We start from the raw sequence: 21382 nt of genomic DNA on the forward strand, positions 1-21382 counted from the left end.
GTTTTCTATGAATGAAGGAGTAAGTTAGATAAATGTTTGTAATAAGAAATGGCAAATGGCAAATTGTATAAGTTTACATTCAAAGCTACTATTAAGCGAAATTGAGTTTGCAAGTATATTAGCATGGAATAGAGTACTCCACATCTTACAAAAAACACTATTACTTGTAAATTAACAATAAACGGGGATTTATACAATTTGTGAATCCTTATTGTATTCCAAAGGTAGTTTCAATTACAAGGCATATTATAAATTTTGTATGACCCAAGTACCTTCCTTATCAGAAGGCCGCCCAATTTCCCTCTACGTTAGGTTAGATTAGACGTGCAGTTCACATGAGCCTATTGCAATATCCGGGAGAGGGTTTCCCTAGATGTCTTTAAAAATCATCCTGGTTAGATAAGATTATGTTATAGTGGTTTTTCCAGACAAGGAATACACTTGGACAATTGAGAGATTGACCTTTGTGATACCATGAAAGCTGCAAATTTCTAAGCACCTAATTTCTATAACTGAGAGCTTCTCTGGGTAGTCAAATAAAAATTATTGAGTTGATTTTATCGTATCGTCCTCTTGATGTATAGTCAAACGATGCAAAAGACATCAGTTAAGCTTCCTTAAATTGCCGCCTGAATACCCATCGCCAATGGTCTGACAGAACACCCACCAAAGGCGAGAGCTGAGGATTAGCAATCATAAGGGGCTCCTTTAAACGCCCCTCGTCCACCTCAAGCCAGAAGGATCTGGCAATTGCGTAGGCCCAGCTGCCCCACATCCGGTGATAATGTTTCAAGGCCTCACTGTGCCAGGTCATTCGCCACGCAATTCCCCGCAACGTCACTGTGTACCGGTATTTCTAATTAGGAAGCATTTCGACGTGGTTGATAGAGAGGTTAGACATTCCTTTACCTACTGCGACAATTCTGCCCGCAATATCTGCTGGCGTTATTTGCAAAAAGACGTTAAGCCCCGGTATAGGTGTGGTTCTTAATGACCAATACAAAAAGTCATGAACTTGTTCAGAAATCATCTCCGTCAAGTCTTAAAGCGGTCTCGAAATGGTTCATTACTATTCGGAAAATTGGCCAAATAGTCCATTAATAGTCCTCAACTACTCATAAATGGTCCAGAACTAGTCCCAAGATGGTCCTGAAATAGCTCCGAGCCGTGAACTTGTCCCGAAATCAAAATGGTCACAAAATGTGCATGAAACAGTCCTCAACTAACCTCTAGATGGTTTAGAACTCCTCCCAAAATGGTCGCCAAATAGTCGGGAGCTCATATCTAAATTGTCTTGAACAAGTGCCAACACGACCGATTGATCTCGACAGGCAATGGCAAGCATCCGAGTATATTCTGTCATAATAACAGCCTCTCACAAAAATACAATCGTCAGCGGATTAAAGATTTTGGGTCTCCCAGCTTTCTCACATCTGATGAACTTTTAGAATTAGATATTAGTCTAACAAAAACTTTTAATATTTTCACCAAAAATGCCAATGGTATCACAAAATATAATTTCCACATTTTCACTAGTCCAGATAAGCCATATAGTATGTGAAAACAGCAGCCATAACCTACACTAATCGAGCCAACAAGGGGCCAATTCACACTTTCATCGAAATTCACAATTTCGTTGCCAGTTTGCTATTTGCACGTGATTCACACGCAAATAATGTAAATACATATGTATGTACTCGTATATATAAATGTAAACTCGCTAAGTACAGTGCAAATATGTATTAGCATATTTACATACTCGTACATGCATACATACATATCTACATACATACAAATCTAGGTTAGGTTGAAAAGGCTGCTAATGATCACAATAACACATCAATGCACTTTACAACAAATGCAACTATTTCAGCTATTTTAAACCCCAAGCAGTTGGGTGGCTAAAATTGATTAAGTATCTTGGTAAACAAAACGGTGCATAACTGACTTAACAATTGATTGAAATAGCTTTAAACAAAATGTATGCATGCAGATAATTTTGTTTGACAAGTAAATATGAATGCAACTATTTAATTAAAAATTTTAGCACATTATTCAACGCTTAAAAGTTATAAATACATTCCCATATGTAAATAAACAAACAACATTTTATTTTCAAAATTTGATTCAAATAGCTTTTATGATTGCCTGGTTATTTGTCAACAAAAATAACTCAAATAAAGTGCTACCTTTCTTGTTTCTGTATTTTTTGTAGTCAATATTTGCTATTTACTTACATATTTGAATAGATATATTTTTTAAACTTAGTTGCATTTCATTTATGTATTTATTTTATCATAGTTTAACATCTTTCGTCAAAGTGTCATTCAACTGTTGACTGTCGAATACATAGTTGGATGTAAAGTTTTGTTAAGGCAATACCACAATGACAGTAGGTCGATTGAGAGTTATCTCTCATACACTATAAGTACGGTGACCATTCGTACCAATTTTAGTGGGGCAGTACCGATTTTGAGAAAATTTTCCCGCTGAATATTTTTTAAAGTTCGGGACGTATAAGTATCCCGATTTTTGATATTTGTAAACTTGGCAGCACTTTCGTTATCACAAAGGACATAGAATATAAGTTGTTAAGTTTTTTTTTTTTAAAGAAACGATAATAAAAACATAAGCTGTAGATTCAGTGGCGAAAATATAAATAGGGAAGAGACATTTTGGCATTACTTTGCTATTCCTCTTTCGATTATTTAATATTTATTATTTTTTAATGAAAGTGTAGCTCGTTATCTAACAAATACCATGTAATTCAAAATTTCAACCTTCGGCAAAGTTTCATCAAAATTTTGAGCTTTTTAGTTAGATTTCTAAGAAACATTATGAGTACCGTTGATTTTTGGTAGATTTTTTTTTTGTGGAAGGTGTTGCTCAGTTTCTCCATACAAAAAAAAAAATGTTGAACAGATGTAGTTCTTTGTATGGAAGAAAATGCGCGAACAAAAAATGGCCAAGAATAAATGGCACTACTTCAAACTTGACAATTCTATAAAATCTGATTAAAATATTTAAAATTTTGATTAACATTTATCAAAATTCGTCGATTTTTTAGAAATGTTCTACAAAAAGTTTTAAATTTTGACTTACATGTTTATTTTAGATAGCAAGTTATATTTTCATAAAAAAACCATTAACCAAAACCATATTAACCAAAAAAAATTAGCCATTACATTTTTGCGATAATTTTTCAAGTTGTTTTCTATTTGTTTTGTTTTAAATAAAACTCTATCAAAAGATGGTATATGTCTTTATTCTAAAAACAAAATTGTATATTCGGATTCGATGCTTAAGAAATGTTCCGATTGGCCACAGAAATCTGGTCACCGTAACTATAAGTATTCATATATATGTATGTATATACCAGTACATGTGAGTACATCACGCGCATAAAACTTTTATGAAAATCGCATGTGCGTGTTTGCACATCAAGCGTATAACTGTAAAGTGTACATCACTCTCTTGGTTGACAATTATACATTTGAAGAGCTCTTATCTATTATCTATTATCTATTATCTATTATCTATTATCTATTATCTATTATCTATTATCTATTATCTATTATCTATTATCTATTATCTATTATCTATTATCTATTATCTATTATCTATTATCTATTATCTATTATCTATTATCTATTATCTATTATCTATTATCTATTATCTATTATCTATTATCTATTATCTATTATCTATTATCTATTATCTATTATCTATTATCTATTATCTATTATCTATTATCTATTATCTATTATCTATTATCTATTATCTATTATCTATTATCTATTATCTATTATCTATTATCTATTATCTATTATCTATTATCTATTATCTATTATCTATTATCTATTATCTATTATCTATTATCTATTATCTATTATCTATTATCTATTATCTATTATCTATTATCTATTATCTATTATCTATTATCTATTATCTATTATCTATTATCTATTATCTATTATCTATTATCTATTATCTATTATCTATTATCTATTATCTATTATCTATTATCTATTATCTATTATCTATTATCTATTATCTATTATCTATTATCTATTATCTATTATCTATTATCTATTATCTATTATCTATTATCTATTATCTATTATCTATTATCTATTATCTACTATCTATTATCTATTATCTACTATCTATTATCTATTATTTGTTATATATTATTTATTAAATATTTTTAAGTATTTTTTATCTATTATTTAGTATTTAATATCTATTTATTATTTGTGTATCTATTATCTATTATCCATTATTTATTATCTGACATGTTTTTTCTGTTACACATTATTTATTACCCATTTGTTGTTCGGAGGAGGCGTAAAATTGTGTTATACCATCTAGACGCACACCCCACATTGGAGGAGAAACTCGAGCGAATGCTCAGTAAAATATAGGCGCCAAAATATTGTTTTATTTTGCATTATCTATTATACTCGTAAGTATGTATATGATCTTAAACTCAGACATATATCGAATCTCAGTATTCATTATTTTTATGGCATTAATTACGGCAGAAAAATTCTCATACATGTATATATGTTTGTATTTATGTCCTAGTCGTATGAAAAGAAAAGTCTCCCCAAACGAAAAATCAAATAACGAATGACATGAGAATAGTGGCGAGCGAAAGATAGAAACATTTTTCTATTGGCACATGATTGACTTTGATTTATGAACAAAATGGCTTTGGTTCTACGATGACAGCAGTGATGAAATGAGAATAAGCTAATCAGCAAGAATTCGATAGCAATAACTTCATTTCGATTGCAGTGCGATGAGCATATGTATGAAAAGAAATTTTCTAAAATTTGCATATGCCGGCTAAGCAAAGAATGAACAAAGAGAATAATCAAGATAAGGCATGACAAGAGAATAACAAAAAGCATATCACAGTGTATTTTGTGCAATTTTCTAGTGCAGAGGTAATCCAGATTTTTCATCAACTCAAACGTCAAAGCGTTCACGAGCATAGAAATAACTAGTTTACTTGCTCGAAACATATGTATGTATGTATGTACATACGTTTGTATATATGTATGCAGTACACACTAAATAAGTACTAATACGCCTCGGTACTTATTAGCCACAATAGTGTTTGTTGTTAGTTAACTGTATTAACAAATGTAAATAAGTAGAATTTTATTAGATTTTTTTTCTTTTTAATTTATTGCATTTTAGTAAAGCTATGAAACCCTATCATAAAATTGCATGTTACTGTCGTCATTGCTTAGTCATTAAGGTCAGTAAGTTTACTTTGCCGTCAACAAGTAACTTGCTACAGCAATAAATAGCAGTTTTGCATAATCTAATGCGCCGGTAAATATTCCACAACGACCTGTTATTAAAAATGATTTACTAATTAAATGATATATTATTTAGTAAAATTATTTATTATTTAAAAAGTATTTATTGGCTGCTTTTACAGCTCTTTACTAAAAATCATATATGCTTATGAAGCTAAGATCAACGAGTTCAAGCGTACAGCCTTATAATGAAACTAGCTGGCAATGCTTTACAGTGCGTATGTTGTCGAATAGAACTTTGTACTTAAAGTAGACTTATGCTAATGCTTATTATTACTTGCTTTTTATGTATATTGTAAAAATGTGTTATTGTGAATGACAAGCAAATCTTTGAAATTTTGGTAGTTTATCGGAGATAAAAACCATACATTTTAGTTTTATATAATTGTTATAGATTTATGCACTATTAGGGTTCAATCGATACCACCACGGTATCACTCTAGTCAGTAGTTGTATTCATAAGACGTAAAGTATCTATACCTACTCAATATCGGCAAAATATCGAGTACTTGCTTATTTGAATTATCTTCATCTTTTCATTCGAAAGACTTACCCAATTTTATTCTTTTTTGTTGTAAAAAATTTAATGTCAAATCAAAGAAGAGAGGTTAATCAGATTCTGATTGATCAGTCCTTGAGTAATTACTGCTTATTCATAAAAAATAATCGAAATCGGAGTAAATTTTTTTTATTTCTGAATTATGACATTGTCTCTCCCCTTTGCGTGACAACATTAAGGCACACGCCACAAATCCGAGGAGAACCTCGGCCAAATACTAACATTTAAATATGCTACGTATTTTTAACAGAAATCATCGAAAAATGGCAAGGCCATGACAATCTAAGATTTTTTTTCCTGTTTTTGCTAATTATTTAGAACAAATTTCTCTGCAATTTTTTGCGAAAAATCCATAATAAGCTCGCAAATCACAAAAAACACAAAATCCAAAATGGCGAAAGTTTCCCATTTGAGATTTAGGGGAAAGGCTGTAGATCCATAATCTACGTGCTAAATAGCAGTAAATTGCATCAAAAATTCGCTACTAGAAATTGTTTTTTGTTATAGAAAAAGTATAATTTTACTGGGCTATTCTTTTGTAAAAATTAACTACCAGCAGTTACCATTCTCACTTCTATCGACTGCTGACTGACGTGTTCCTATCACAAATGAGTTTGACTGTGACCTTTATTAACTTTATATAATTATTATTTTGAAGAATTTCAGCTTTAAGAAAACTCTTTGAGTCACGAAATTTTTTTGACAGATACTAAGTAGCACTGATGCCACGTGTCCCATATGAATAAAAATAGTTTCTTAAAGGACTCTATGACAAAACAGATTACGCTTAAAAAATCTGCATAAAAATATTTAAAAATCTGCCTAAAAATATTCTAAAAACGGAATCGTAATAATAAGATTTTTGATGCTGTTTTTTAACTTTTTTCAAAGATTGATTTACGAAAACTTGACAACAACAACTGGGTCAAAACCATTCCGGTCTATGGTGTTCCGGTTATGGGGTGTCAGTAGAATGGTATTTTCCTGCTTTTTTTAATTCTGTGCAAAAAAACAACTCATTCACATACCATTTTTTTTTTCAAATACTAACACATCTTAATTCAACTTGGAATGACACTCGTTCATCCTACCTTCCCTTTCGCCCTTTGAATGAATTTATTAGCAAAGGAATAAAAAAAGTGAGAAAATACCTTTCCAATGATACCTCACAAGTCCAAATGGGAATAGTTTAGGTTCAGTTATTCAGGTTTTTCTTATACAAATTTTTGACAAAAATTATAAAAACAGCATTAAAAATCTCATTATTATGATTCTGTTGAAAATTTTTTAAATAGTTTTTTGCAAATTTTTTAAGCTTAAACCATTTTATCATTTGAGGGGACTTTAACAAAAAAAAAATCTTTCAGAAACTATTTTTATTCAGATAAAACTCGACTTTTAGAGGTATTTTCAAATCGGTCCAACTCACGTAAATCTTAGTATTTTTCCGAAATATTTTGACTTAAGCCTTAAAATATAATAGATTTTATAATTGCAATGGAAAAAAGTACAGTTTTTTTTTTTTTGTATGGGAATTGATGCAGTCTAATGTAGGTACATATATAATTCACAAACTATTAAAAAAAAAAAAAATGATTTTGTGACAAATTACTAGATACGCCTTTGGGAGATTCTCTGATTTCATTCATCACTTTGAATATGAATACAAACACGAGCTCTTCAATTGATTGCTAGTGAAAGCAAACGTGTGATTCACGTTTTAATAAAAATTAATAACCAGATTTCAACTGTGAAATTTGAACTTGAAACATTTCTCTCGAAACTACATATGTACATACATGCGTAAGTTTTATACATTTGGCGAAGTATTTAAAAGGTAAATTGAACTTTATACTTTGAAATCTAACTGCGTCCACTTAAATATTACTAATGTTTTAGTGACGTTATTTTGTCGTTAAATGAGCTGCGGCTATAAAAAAATAAGTAAGTAAAATTAATGTAACTCATGAATAAATATAACCATTCATCATGGGCGTATACGATGGAGGGGTCTCTAAACATTTTTTGCATGCTCTATAAATATTAATAAGTCTGATTTTTTTAAGCACTCAGAGCCGAAGAATTAAGTCTTGTCTAATGTACTGGGTAAAAGTATTGATGCTTAAAGTACTTGAGTTTAGCGGAAATTATTAATTAACTACTCGAATTGTATGGGCAAATCCATAATTAAAGCGCCAATGTTGTGCCGTCACGAAGTTTTCGCAAAGGATTGGCAAAAACCAGTTAAGCCCAGACTGAACGCAGAAACAAGTTGGGCCCAGGCCCAACATTTTTTTCGTCTATATAAACTCATGCACCCCATAGGTGGAGGCCTTGCTACGCCCTTGCCAAGCATACATAAATAAATTTATATGCATGCATTAATTCCAATTTTCCATATTTATTCCAAAGAGTACTCGATCATTAAAAGATATTAAATGATATACATATGTACTTATATATGAAAATTTGTATACAGTAGTCAATAGTTCAGTTGAAAATTAATTGTATTTAACTTTTTGAAATGATAGAAAGTGGATTTAATATAAAATTGATAGATCATTGGCAGGATTAGGCCGCTTTTTTCAAGCGCACTTTATTACGAAATTTATTACAGCAAAATGCTAAGAAACCTATTTTCGCAATTTGGAAAACTCTAAATCGATTTTAGCTCAATGGTTTCTGCGGCAAAATTTGCTAAGAATTACACATAGAATCCTTCTGTGCTATACGCGCTTAGTCGAAAAAATCTCCCGTACAAATTGACCCGCCCTAACGCACATATCTACATACGTGAACGCATGAGCATTTTTTCATCGAGCAAATATACAGCCAATTGACATAAATGTTATTACATACTTATCTATATATTATATATTTATAATTTAACTAATAAATATTGATGATCATTTAACGACAATATTAAACATAATACTTACCTAAAATTCATTGCATTATTTGCTAATTACAAAGATTTCATTCCATTCTAATTTAATAAATATCAGAATGCAAGAAATTTTACTTACAGTTTTCTTTGACTTGCATGCGACGCCATGTCGATTTGAACCGTAACGCGTGAAATGTGCAGTGAAGTTTTTTTTTGAAACGAATGTGAAATTCTGAATTCCCCTTTTTTTACTAATGCGAATTGAAAGTAAAGAAAAAAAAATATATATATATATATAATTCCTTAGTAAATATTTAATTTATAGTGAGTTGAAGGCAGCGTTGAAATAAAATCGAATAGAAAAAAAATTGTCGTTGAAAAGGATTATAAAATAATTGCCTTTAAATTTAATGAAAAGTAATTTAGTACACTGTGCGTGCATTTGTGAAAAGTTTTAAGAAATTTTATATAGAAAAAAATCATGTGTAAGCAATTGCAGTAAAAATAGTAAACAAATTTGCGAGTGAATCTTGAAATTTAGAATTTTAGCCCAATTCTAAAAAAAAAAATTATGAAAATTAAAAATTTACTGAAAAACTAAGTGAATAGAGAGACGCGCCAAAATGTTCCAACACAGATTATATCCACTCAGTTTATTCTTTATCCTGCTATGTTGCTGTGTCTTCTGTAAGCCAGCTCTTGCCGATAACAACGGCGCTCAATTCGAGTCAATGCAACGATCGTCGATTTTATTTGGCTTGACAACAATCAGTCGCCCAGATTTCGTTAATGCCAGATGTCATGGCCAACTGCAGATTATGCAAAAGGCCATACTGCAACAACAACCGTGGGCAATAAAAAGTGAGTGTGAAATAACTGAATGTAAAACAAAAAAAATGTTTTTGTATTAAAAAAAAAAAATACCAACTGTCTAAAAAAACTAACTAACAATCGCAGGCGCGGATAGCCTTGCAAGACAACTGGTGACGCCAACCAGACTAGAGGGGGTTTTGGGCTCCTTTTCGCAGTATAAGTCGCTGGGTCTCAATGGCATTTTTAAATCGATGTTGCCAAATGCGGTTCAGAAGATCAAGGGCTGGCTGTGCAACATTTTTTGAAGACCTCTTCAAGGCACCGAGGGTCATATTATTGACAAAAGTGGACAGAAGTGGGTACTTATACCCCAAGAACTATCAGTCCTTTAGACTAACATCGTTTTTTCAAAGACCCTGTAGAGGTTAATTTAGGTAAAGATCAAACAAAACGTAGTGGGATGCATGCTCACAAGGGCACAACATGCTTTAAGGAGGGGAAGATAAATGTTGATAGACGAATAAATATGGCTCTAGAGAACGAAAGGAGTAGGGTGGCAGTTGTCTGCGCGGAGCTCGGTCTCAATAGGTCCTATAAGCTGCCGGACTACTGCAGTATTTCCCATCAATTCCTCAAGAGGGGCGGGTGAGGTACTGAGTAACAATCTAGCGAATCGACAGTCACGCTACGATAAAGGCACTTCCTCAATAAGTATGGCGGAATGCAGTGTAGCTTTGCATTTGTTACATACTGTTGCAGACGTACTTATATCTGTACTGGGTTCTGGGGCATACCAGTGTGGTGGACAACGAGAAGGCTGCTCTGTCGAAAACTATTATGGTAGAGGAAATGTCGATTTCCGCCCAGGAGATTTATGCGGAGCTCGACTTGTCCATGATCCAGGAAGTGTCGAGTGTGATCCAAAGTGTCGAGGATTATACGCTCATGAAACTCCTCCTATCCCTCAAGAGGCTACGCCTTCAAACTAGCTCTGACCAATGATAAAATCTGTAGGAGATGTGGAACGAAAGAGGAGACGTATGTTTTGTGAGTATTCGACTCTTAGCAGACTGAGGATTAGTCTCCTGGGAGCAGGCTTTCTGCTTAATCTGGAAGTTTCCGCCGAGGATGCTGTACCGTGTTCTAATTTTAAAGAAAGGGATACGTATGCCCTACTCTTGGATATATAGGCCTTTCTGCCCGAAGGTGGTCCGGAAGCGTTCAGCATTCAATCAGGCCAAAATATGAAGCCTAACATCGCGACTGGAAATTTAACTCTTCCGCTGGCTTAACCAACTTGGAGAAAGAAGCAAAAAAGGTAGGCCTATTTGCGAATAAGGACGGCAAAGGAGAAATACGTTACTGTTGGCGATTATAACTTCGAAGTATTGAAGGAAGTAGTGATAACTTTTGCCCACAGGTGCTGCTTTGCGCTCGGTAGGAACTGAAAACAGAGCTATCTGTGGACGAACAGAAAAAATTCCGCCATACAAATCTCTCATCATGCCCCCCTTTGATACGGTGCAGCAACATGGACGATGTCGAACAAATAGGAGACGACTACCGAAGAAGTTGGAATGAAATTAACATACACAGTTAAGCGCATAAAAATACAAAGATTGTGCTCAATTGGACATGTTGTACACACGGATGACAAGGCTCCAGTGAAAAGATCCTTCGACTCGTTCTCCATAGGCGGTCAAGAAATTAAAGTGCGCCCTGGAACACAGTGGACGAATCCAATACAGCAGCACCTGTCCGCTCTCGAAACGAGCAACTGGCGCATTTTCGAAAGGAGATGAACATTTTTGGTACCTGAACCATTTAAAGTACCTAATGAATATAATCAGGCATCTTTGCTTTGTATACAAGGACATGAGAAGCTGTCTTAGCCTTTCTTATAGTTTTCGCAGCATATAATTCCGTAGCGGTAATCCGAGCTGTTGACACATCACACGATGCTTGCCCACACTCTACTCTCAGAGTAATGTTGGAACCCGGCAGTAAGCTACGGCTTCTACGCCCCACCAGCAGCTATGCATGGATTCGTGCACGGGTCCCACCTTTATGGAAGACATTGGCTAACTACGGATATCCTCGCTTTTAAGCTCTATAAATAACTCAAACCAAAGGTTATGTCGACCTCTTTTAACACGATCCCAACTCTCAACCTGGTCTCCCATCCTCCTTTAGCTAAACAATATATGATTCGCGTGTCCCATATATTAAGCACAAATCATCTAAAACAATTAACAACCTTTTCATTTTCATTTTCCCCTTTCTGTTTCTCTTCTACAGTGTACGATGCTGCAGGTTCCAGGGAGCCTGGCTTTGTGTTAGGCAACGGCTTATGGCTGGGCAGCCGGAACACTTGTGATTCCGTTAAACAGCCAGTCAATCTCAAAATATCTAAACATTTACCACACAAAATGGATACGAAACTAATCACAGACATTGCACCATTTCCCGTTGACTTTCGTGTCGTCCATCTCTGGCATAACTCTACTTTGCAAATGGATCCAATTTTACCATACTATGAACCACGCGTCTCTATCGGCCTTTGCCTGCCAACCGCGTGCACACTTTCCGAGATAGCCCAACTAATGGACATTTATGTAGAGGATGAGATATTTTTAGCGAATGATATTTTTAATTTGCGGCTACGTGTGGACAGCGTTAAGGAACTTAAAATGCGTCCGGGCTCTTTAGCGCGTCCTTCGTTCATCATTTTAGCTGTGTCCTTGTTCTTGACGCTGCTACTGACAGTCGTGGCTTTATCGCGGCGCATGAAGAGAAATAATGAAACTGCTGGTATGGTGGCTAACGGTGATCGAAAGAAGAAGAATAGTGCAGGTGTTGCGGTGGCGAAGCCTAAATCGAGTGCAGAACCTTTGACTGGCAAAGGATATTTGGATTGTTTTGATGTGCTAAACAATTTTGAATTGCTATTTCCAGCTGGTGAAGATGGAGTAATGGATGGAAATGTTTTATTTCCTGGAGTGAATGGCTTGCGTTGGTATGGTGCAATGTGTGTGATTCTATATCATCAGCTTTGGGTTACCTTTATGGTGACGAGCAATAAGTCGGAACAATTCAAATTCACCAATGATTTGGGAAATTTTGAGGTCTTCGTGGATTTATTCTTCACAATAAGGTTGGTTTTTTAAGGGGTGCGGTAAGAGATTTAGGGAGCTTTTTAGGAAAAAGTTATTTTCAATTTTTAAAAAATTTTATGCCTCCCTTTGAAAAGATAAAAAACGTGTGTCTATTTTTTTAATGTAAGGTTTCTTAAAAAAAAATGTATGTCCACATTTTAAGTTGCCAAAAATGCATGTTTAGCTTTTAACTTCAATAGCAATTTTTTTTTTCGTTTTCCATTAGAAGCTGAACAAATGAAACTGAACCAGCAAATTTATGCTAAATTTTTAAACGGCCAAAAATTGAGGTCTACTTTTAAAAAGGTCAAAAATTTATGTCTACGGTTTTAATTAGAAATAATTATTTTACATTTTTTATAAACTAAATATGTCTACCTTCCTTTCGTGTTAGCAAAAGTTATGCCTAGTTTTAATTTTTAAAAAATTTATGACTAATTTTTTATGGACAAGTATTTTATGTCTACACTTTTAATTGCTAAAAATTCATACTTAGTTTTAAATTTCAATCGTAAATTTTTTAATTTTCCTTTAGAAAACGCTTTTTAATTTGTATAGAAAACTAAAAAAAGGTGGGGTAGTTTTTCTTCTTTTTCAAAAGTACATTTTCGTCGTATGGGCTTTTGCATTTCTTAATTGTTCGCTATATTTTCATGTAACCTATACCAAATTTTTTATATTTTTTGCAGTGGCTTCTTGCAGACATATCATTTCTTCCGGAACAGCAGTACAATTGAGAAAATACGCAAATCTGACTTATGGAAGTGTGTGAAGCTAATATTCATGTACCTAGCGCATCGCTTGATAAGGTAAGTGTTGGCATTATTATAAAATTTTCCTGGATTAGTCCTGAAGAGGTTCTGGAAAAGTATACAAATAATAAAAATTGATAAAAAGCTAAAACTAGTGTAAAATGGTCCAGAAATATTTAGTCCCACATTGAACACTAAATAGGTGTGAGATAGTCAGGAAATAGCTCAGAAATTGTCCCGAAAAGTGTCCTAAATGAGCCAGAGATAGTCCCAAAATAGTTCTGTACTAGTCCATAAAATGTTACTTAACTGCTCCCAGTATTATCCCATACTAGCCCTGAACTGCTCTCGAAATGGTGCAGGACTAGGCTCAAAATGGTTCTCAAATATCCAGACCAATCGGACAAAAGCCACGGGCTCCACCAACGTAACGGTAATTTCAAAAAAACTCACAGCTACTTATATTTTAGGAGGAGTAGGTTTTGTTCGATTTCAAAAATATTCAACTTAAGAAGGCTATGCACAATGTTTATACCAAATTTGGTCGAGATCGGTCAGATTTAAAGGCCTATATATCATTTTGTGAGAACATATTCGATCTTTGAAATCGAATCAAAATAGTTATTAAAACACTCATATATCTACAAAATCCTATTTTCTGACCTAAATCGACAAGTCGCGACCTCTAAACGACCTTTAAAGAATTTATAAAAATAGGCAACAATATTTCTGATAAAAACGAATAAAATTAAGGGGTAGGGTCTTACAATTTCCAAAAAAAAAAGCATTTTCGATGGGCACCCTACTGAACATGTCTCCAAAATGATCCCCAACTAGTCTTGAAACGATCCATAAAAGTTTCAAAATGGTTCTAAACCAGTACAGAACAGGTCCGAAATGGCCCCGAAATGGTCTTGAAATAACTCTGAACTATTTCAGAAATGTCCATTTGTACCCACAAGAAGCAATTATAGATTTCCTGCTGGGTTAACGCAAATTGTAGCCATGCCAACAGCTAAGATATTTAAATACACATCAAAAATATTTTGCTCCTTTATCGCTAGGCTTCATACACGAGTAGAAACATGTTCGCTTACTCGGAAGATTTTGCCTTTATGCTCTTTTTTGGGTTCGAATTTTTGCGTGTATCTTAGGTCATTCGTTGCCATTAAAACCCTCATGTCCTGGAGCCTACCACAAGGTAATATTGGAACGTGTGATTGGAAGGCTCCTAATGCTGTCTGTCATTCTGACATGATGTTTAATAACTATTACCTAATTCGTCCTTCTATAATCATACACATCCATAAAAGTGATGGTAGCAGATCTCCTTGTAGTGTACTTCATAGCACTCAGGGTTGCCTCTTTGCCTTCGATCTCGTTTTTCCGTTAGGCTTTGTGGTAACCAACTATGTACATATAAAGCCGCTTTTCTCGAGTTTGGTTTTTTTTTGAGTTATGACACTATTGAAGTAATTGAGCTATATGTATTTGCCTAAACATCACTTAAGCTTCAGCACATGTAGCTTTTTTTTACTTTTGTGACACAAAATAGTAACTCCTGTTTTTTTCTTATCCTTTTGCACTACACACAGATTGGGCCCACTCTATTTAATTGTCAACTGCATAACCGACACCGGAAGTCTTATGATAGACGATCTATCAGTTTACCATTTTAGTTATCGAGCGTACGAGAAATGCGAATTGTATTGGTGGCGAAATGCACTCTTCATACAAAATCTCTTCACTCACGAGGATATGTGCATGTTTTGGACCTGGTCTTCGGCATGTGATATGCAATTTTATTTAATTAGCACAATTTTGCTCTTCGTTTATGTGAAGTAAGTATGCAGTGTGATAGCTAAATATGTACTCGTACATGCATGAAAGTGAGACATGCATTAAACCGCCTTCCTTTTCTCTTCTCTCTCTCTCTCTCTCTCTGCAGACAACCGAAAGCGGCGCGTGTTCTTACGCTATTCCTTGTACCAGCAAATTTGGCGTACACCTTCTACATCGGCCTGACCATGAATTTTCAATATTCATTGGAAACAACCTTAACACTCTTCACCGAGCTCTACATGCATCCGCTGTCACGCGTCTTCGCTTACATAATAGGCGGTGTAGCTGGCTGGTATTTCGTACAAAATCAAAAGCATCAACTCCATGCGCGTTTCTTTCAGAATCAATCGTTGCAAGAGTTTCTCGGTTACTTGGCGATTATTGTATTCTTCACTTGCAATTTTACAACCTTCGCTTCGGGGCATTCGAATTTTTACTACGTTGCGGTGTTGGTGCTGCACCGTTTGCTGTTTTCAGCGAGTGTCTGTTGTTTGATATTTTCAAAAGCTGCGGGTTGCGTAAAGTGGTTCTTTGCCATTTTGGAGAACCCAATTTTCAAGAAATTCAATCAAATCACCTATGCTTTGTTCCTAATGAATCCAATCGTTATTCAAGTGGTGGCGGCATTTGGCAATGCAAGTATCCCCTCTACACCGCTTAGATTGGTGAGTTGATGATGAAAACAAACATATCTACATATGTATTTTTTTTTTGTTCCATTTAAAAATTTTCTTGTTTCGTGTTATGTTTTTTTTCCTATATTTCAGTCAATGGATTATCTTGCCTATTGTGCTATTCTCTACTTTATTTGCACGATTTTAACCCTGTTATTCGAGTTGCCCTACAAAAGTATATCAAGACTGATGCTGCAGCACGCCAAAGAGAAGCTTAACTGAAGGAATGTAAAGGTTTCGTCTGTCAAGGATTAAAGTTAAAGATTTAACAATGAATATGAATAATATTTGTAGTTATGAATATATGTACTTTAGACTGCATCACTAAAAAAAGTTGCGGGTTTTCTGCCGGGATTACAAAATTTATTATATTTTAAAACTTCCACCAAAATATTTTGGAAAAATTTTAAGATTTACGTGAGCTGGACTGATTTTAAAATACCTACCAAAGTGGATTTTTTAGTGAATAAAAATAGTTTCTTGAGGGATTTTTTGAAAAAACTTCACTTAGATGACAAAACAGATTAAGCTTAAAAAATCTGCATAAAAATTAAAAAAAAAAATTATGTCAACGGAATCATAATACTGTGCAGCACTCGGCTGGGTAATGGGCCAAAGCAACTTTTTTAAGAGATTGAGTCATAAGTAAAAAAGTAAGTTCTCCGTTTTTCGAAGTAGCCTCCGAAATCGAGTTATGGGCCTTCGAAGTTCGAAATCGGACTTTTGGTAAAAAATGATTTTTAATTATTGCATGTAAAAAGAAAAAAATTAGAAATACAAACGTGGTCCGCCTTTTTCTCTTATTTATATGGTATGTAACTTTTTTTGAGGAAAATTATATTACAGGTGTTATGACGGGTCAAATGTCAGATCTTCGAAAAATTAAAATTTTAATATTTCAGAAAATTTTGAATTGATTCATATCGTTGTAAAGGTGATTTAATCCCCTTTCTTGTGATATGCATATTTATATACTTTGTTTTTAAAAATTTGAGACAGAACACATTTAAAGGAAAAATACTTTTTTTATATACAAAAATATATTAAACAAAAAAATTACTGACCGAGTTTTAAAAAATTTGTATCGTTTTAAATTCTTGTGATATGCATATTTGTATACCTCGTGAATAAAAATTTTAATAAAAACACTTAAAAGGGAAAAAAACTTTTTTATCAAAAAATATATTAAACAAAAAAATAACTTTTTTTCAAAAAATACTTAAACAACTAATTTTTAGATCTATTTTCAAATCGGTCCAGCTCACGTTAACTTTAATATTTTTTGGTGAAAGTCTTAAAACATAATGGATTTTATAATTCTAATGGAAAACCAGTGCCGATTTTTTTTTGTATAGGGAGTAATGCAGTCTAATGTATGTACATATTTATGAGAGTTGATGTAGATTTTTATAAAGAAATAAATTAATCGGTTGAGATGAGTACAGCTCACGGACTTGTACGGCTTTTTTCCCCACTTCACGAGTGCAATCAGCTGCGTTAAAGGCTAAGTATCTAGTAGTTTGTACTGTTTTTGATTCTAAATGAACTTCGAATTATCGGATTTCTAAGCGGAGAAAAAGGTAGGCATTACGAATGAACATAGAAAAAGAGAATATGATGACATTTTATAAGAATTATTTCGCCAATAATTTACGAGAAGACTCGGTTGCGAAAATGTATGTAATTAATTAATTTTTAAAGAAAACTGCAATAAGTGTTTCTATATATTACAGTAAATTTATAACATAGTTTTTAAATTTAGGTCAAAAGCATCGAATAAGCTGCTATATCGCCCAAATATCGCACGCGGGGTTTTTAAAGCCAGGTGGATATTGGCAGAGCTTTGAGGCTGAGTTAAACTTGGCCGGACCCTTATCGAAGTGTGTGTGTCTGAGTGGAAGAAGGTGAGACTGATAAATTCGAAAAACACATTACAGGTATGGTCCGATCAAAAAAAAAAAACCTACATGCGACACTAGGCGGCTCAAAATCTGAAAGCCAGTAAAGCTACCTTGGGCCTAATACAGAGCTAAATTAATTGCTATGCAGGAACCCAATGGAGATGTGGCGAAAACATTCGAGGTGGGTTATTTGTCAGAACTCCTGCAACTACAACAGAGATTTTGCCGCCAGACGAATATCTGAGATACTGAATACCGGTATGAGTATCAATCACCGTCAGAAAAAGCTCAGCATCTGCGGGCGTTATTGTATAGGAGTTGGGCATTCCAAAAGAAATGTGCCATGCCATGAAGAAGCAATAGCAAACCATAAATAAAAATCTATCGGGGTATAGACTGGCTCTACGACCTCCAGAAAGAGGAGCTAGCAGAGGAAAAAAGGCGTAACCTGCAAATGAAGAGGCAGAGTCTTACTGAAGTAGAAGATAATGTACTACAGGAACTAAAAGACTTCTGGAATAGGGGGAATTAAGATGCAAATACTAAGCAATAATGAAAAAAAAAACTGTTAGTTAAATTTTTTGCTTCAATTTTTTTTTACAAACAATGAAGTTTAAAAATATAGGAACCTATATTAATTTATAAAATATGTCTAATATAAGGAAAAAATTAGTTTAGTATACAGCTCTTGGTCGAATTTTCACACGGTAAGTTTTTTTTCTTATTTAAAGTTTAACGTTGATTTTGAGCAATTTTTTTGTTCACACTGTTAGTCCTTTTCTTCCGTACGAAGTAGTATGCATGTCTGGAGATTTTCTTATATGGAGAGAATGATCAACAAATGATTGGCGCTTCTCCTCCGATTTGTGGCGAGCACCTTGACGTTGTCACTCAAAGGGGGTAGGTCCCAGTTTTACGCCGACTCCGAAAAGATAATCGGAAGCTTGGCATTGCCTGCCGAGGGGGGACCACTGTAAAGAAACAAACATTTTTCTATATCTTTTTGCGATTTTACTTTGCAGCAGCGCTTGAACCCAGGCTCGGCGAAATAGTAGCGCTTACTGCTAACCACTACACGACAATGGCCGACAAAATGATCAACACCTCCAATCGAAAAAAAAATTACCAAAAATCAACGGTAAGCCCCAGCTACTTAAAATTTACACTTTATTATACCAAAATTGAATAATTTACCAAATTCAGTTAAAACAAAAAAATGGATGGTTGCCACCTGTGTGAAAAATTTCGATTACTTAAATTGATAAAGTAAATTAAATATTACAATATGGGTTTGAGTCCAAAGAAATTTAAGAAGGCTTTTGATTTCAGCATTATTTGCTTATAAATTACGAATGAGCAAAATTTATATTGAACTTTATACCGTCATACCTTGATTAAGCACCCACCGCACCCACAAAAATATTATTAATCCTCTGGTCTTGTCATTTTGTCCTTAACGTGGATGACCCTATTACACTTAATGGATTAAAAAAAGCACAAATAAAACTAATCCAGTTCATGAATAAAAATATACATACATATTCATAAATAAATTTTATTGCATACGACGACAATACTTTAAAAATTATGGGTTTATTCCACAGAGAGCTTTATCACTTAAAAAACAGATATTAATATGTACATATATAAGAAGCTATGTAACATGAAAACAATGAAATACATTTCCAATAAGTTTACTTAAGTATCATACTCGCTCGTTGACCTATTGCTCATATTGCGAGTACATACTCTATTATTTTAGTACTTACTAATTTGTTTAAAATCAGTAATATTTGTACATTAGATGGCACCAGAAAAAAAAGTTTCTGAAGTACTTTTGTAAGACAGTTTCGAAAAAAAATTTTTTTTGCCCGAAAGTAGGAGTCACATTTTTTATTTTTCATCAAATCTTCGGCAATCGCAGTTGGATCTTAAAGTATGATATACCGATTTTTTGCCTTGAGAATATGACTTGTTGTTCCACTATATATGTTCACCTCAAGTACACCGTTCTAGTACCTACCCACCAGATCTCGGCTCTTATCATCCTAATGCACCACCCTAATGTCAGTAAACTCGAGCTCGCCAAAAATAATAAAATTTTTTCTAAGGAAGTATTTCAATTATTGCAGTAAAACTATTTCGAAATAGTTGCTTAACGTAGCTGTCACCGAAAAATGTAAAAAGCGACTAAGGAGTGTACAGCGAATATTTTTCTTTGCTTGTAAGATGGTACGGTCTAATGTACATACATATGTACATACATGCATACCTAAAAGTCTATGTGGCATGCGTGCATGCTTAATAGCTTTATGTTGTTTATATAAATTTTCCGGTGCCAATCTAAATACACAGCAAAACTGGTTTTACTCAATGGCAATTATTAGACACTAGTCAATAGCTCAGTTAGAAATTAAGTGTATTAAACTATTTAAATGCAAGTGTTATATTCACGTAATAGAAGGCGGTTTTAATATAAAATTGTTAGATCGTTGAGAGGATTGGGCCGCTTTTCTGAAGACAACTAATATAAATTTACTCTTATCCGAAAAAAACTTACCGATGTAGTCTGCTAAAATTGCTTAATAAAACTGTATTTTATATTTTAAATTAAATTTAATTTTAAGAAAGTTATTTTCTGTATATTTTTAAATAATGTTTTTTTGTTTAATGCCTTTTTTCAATTTTTAGATTTTAAATAAAAAAAACAAACTTTTTCAATGTCATTAAATTTTTAGAAATTTATTTAGTTTTCTTTGATTGACCTTTTTTAAACTTAACTTTCTATTAAATTTAAGATTTAATTAATTTGAAAAGAAAATAATTTTTGAATGCAATTTTCTTTTATTATAAAAAGAAAAATATTTTTTTGTATTTCATTAAATTTTTAGTAAATTATTTTATTAAGTTTTTCTTTTTAAAATTGAATTGTCTTTAGTTTTTAGATTTTACTGTTTGAAAAGAAAAATTTTCTAAAAATTAAAAATTATAATTTTTAGAAAATTAATTGTTAACCTCGTTAGCAGATCTTTCAATTAGTCTTCGAAAGACAAAGAAGAGCTTTCAAGACCATTGCCGAAATTGATAACACTTTTAGGAAAGACTTTTATCTTTCGAAAGACTGTAGTGAGTTCAAGATAGTTGCAAAAAAAAAGATTAAAATGTTAAGCCCTTTCGGTATTTTCTAAAATTATTCAAATTTCACATTTCAAATATTATTTTTTAACAAAAAATATGTTCTTTTATTCACTTTTGAAAAATCCCTCATGTATTTTTGGTCCACCCTAATATACCTATGCACATATGTACATACATATAATGAAAATATATAATTTATTTTCACCAGAATTATTCTGTTTTTTGTGACCTTTACCCAACCGCTCTTAAAGCTGATACATAAACTCATTTTAATTTAGTAATTGCAGCTGGGCATCCACTGCCATCATGATATTAGCAAAATCTACGC

At 33.2% G+C, this 21382-nt stretch overlaps 1 protein-coding gene across 1 annotated transcript; it reads left to right on the forward strand.

Annotated features, from left to right (window-relative positions):
- The first annotated feature begins 9402 nt into the window (after positions 1-9402).
- Positions 9403-16237, forward strand: LOC108360920 (nose resistant to fluoxetine protein 6-like). The gene is made up of 6 exons (XM_017613386.1): positions 9403-9640; positions 11891-12746; positions 13437-13556; positions 15095-15340; positions 15448-16006; positions 16109-16237. Exons 1-6 carry the CDS (start codon positions 9403-9405, stop codon positions 16235-16237), a joined length of 2148 nt encoding a protein of 715 aa, XP_017468875.1.
- Positions 16238-21382: the final 5145 nt, after the last annotated feature.

The sequence above is a fragment of the Rhagoletis zephyria genome, unplaced genomic scaffold, assembly GCF_001687245.7.
Source record: "Rhagoletis zephyria isolate East Lansing unplaced genomic scaffold, Rhagoletis_zephyria_1.1 Rzeph_scaffold_00654, whole genome shotgun sequence".
Lineage (NCBI taxonomy): Eukaryota > Metazoa > Arthropoda > Insecta > Diptera > Tephritidae > Rhagoletis > Rhagoletis zephyria.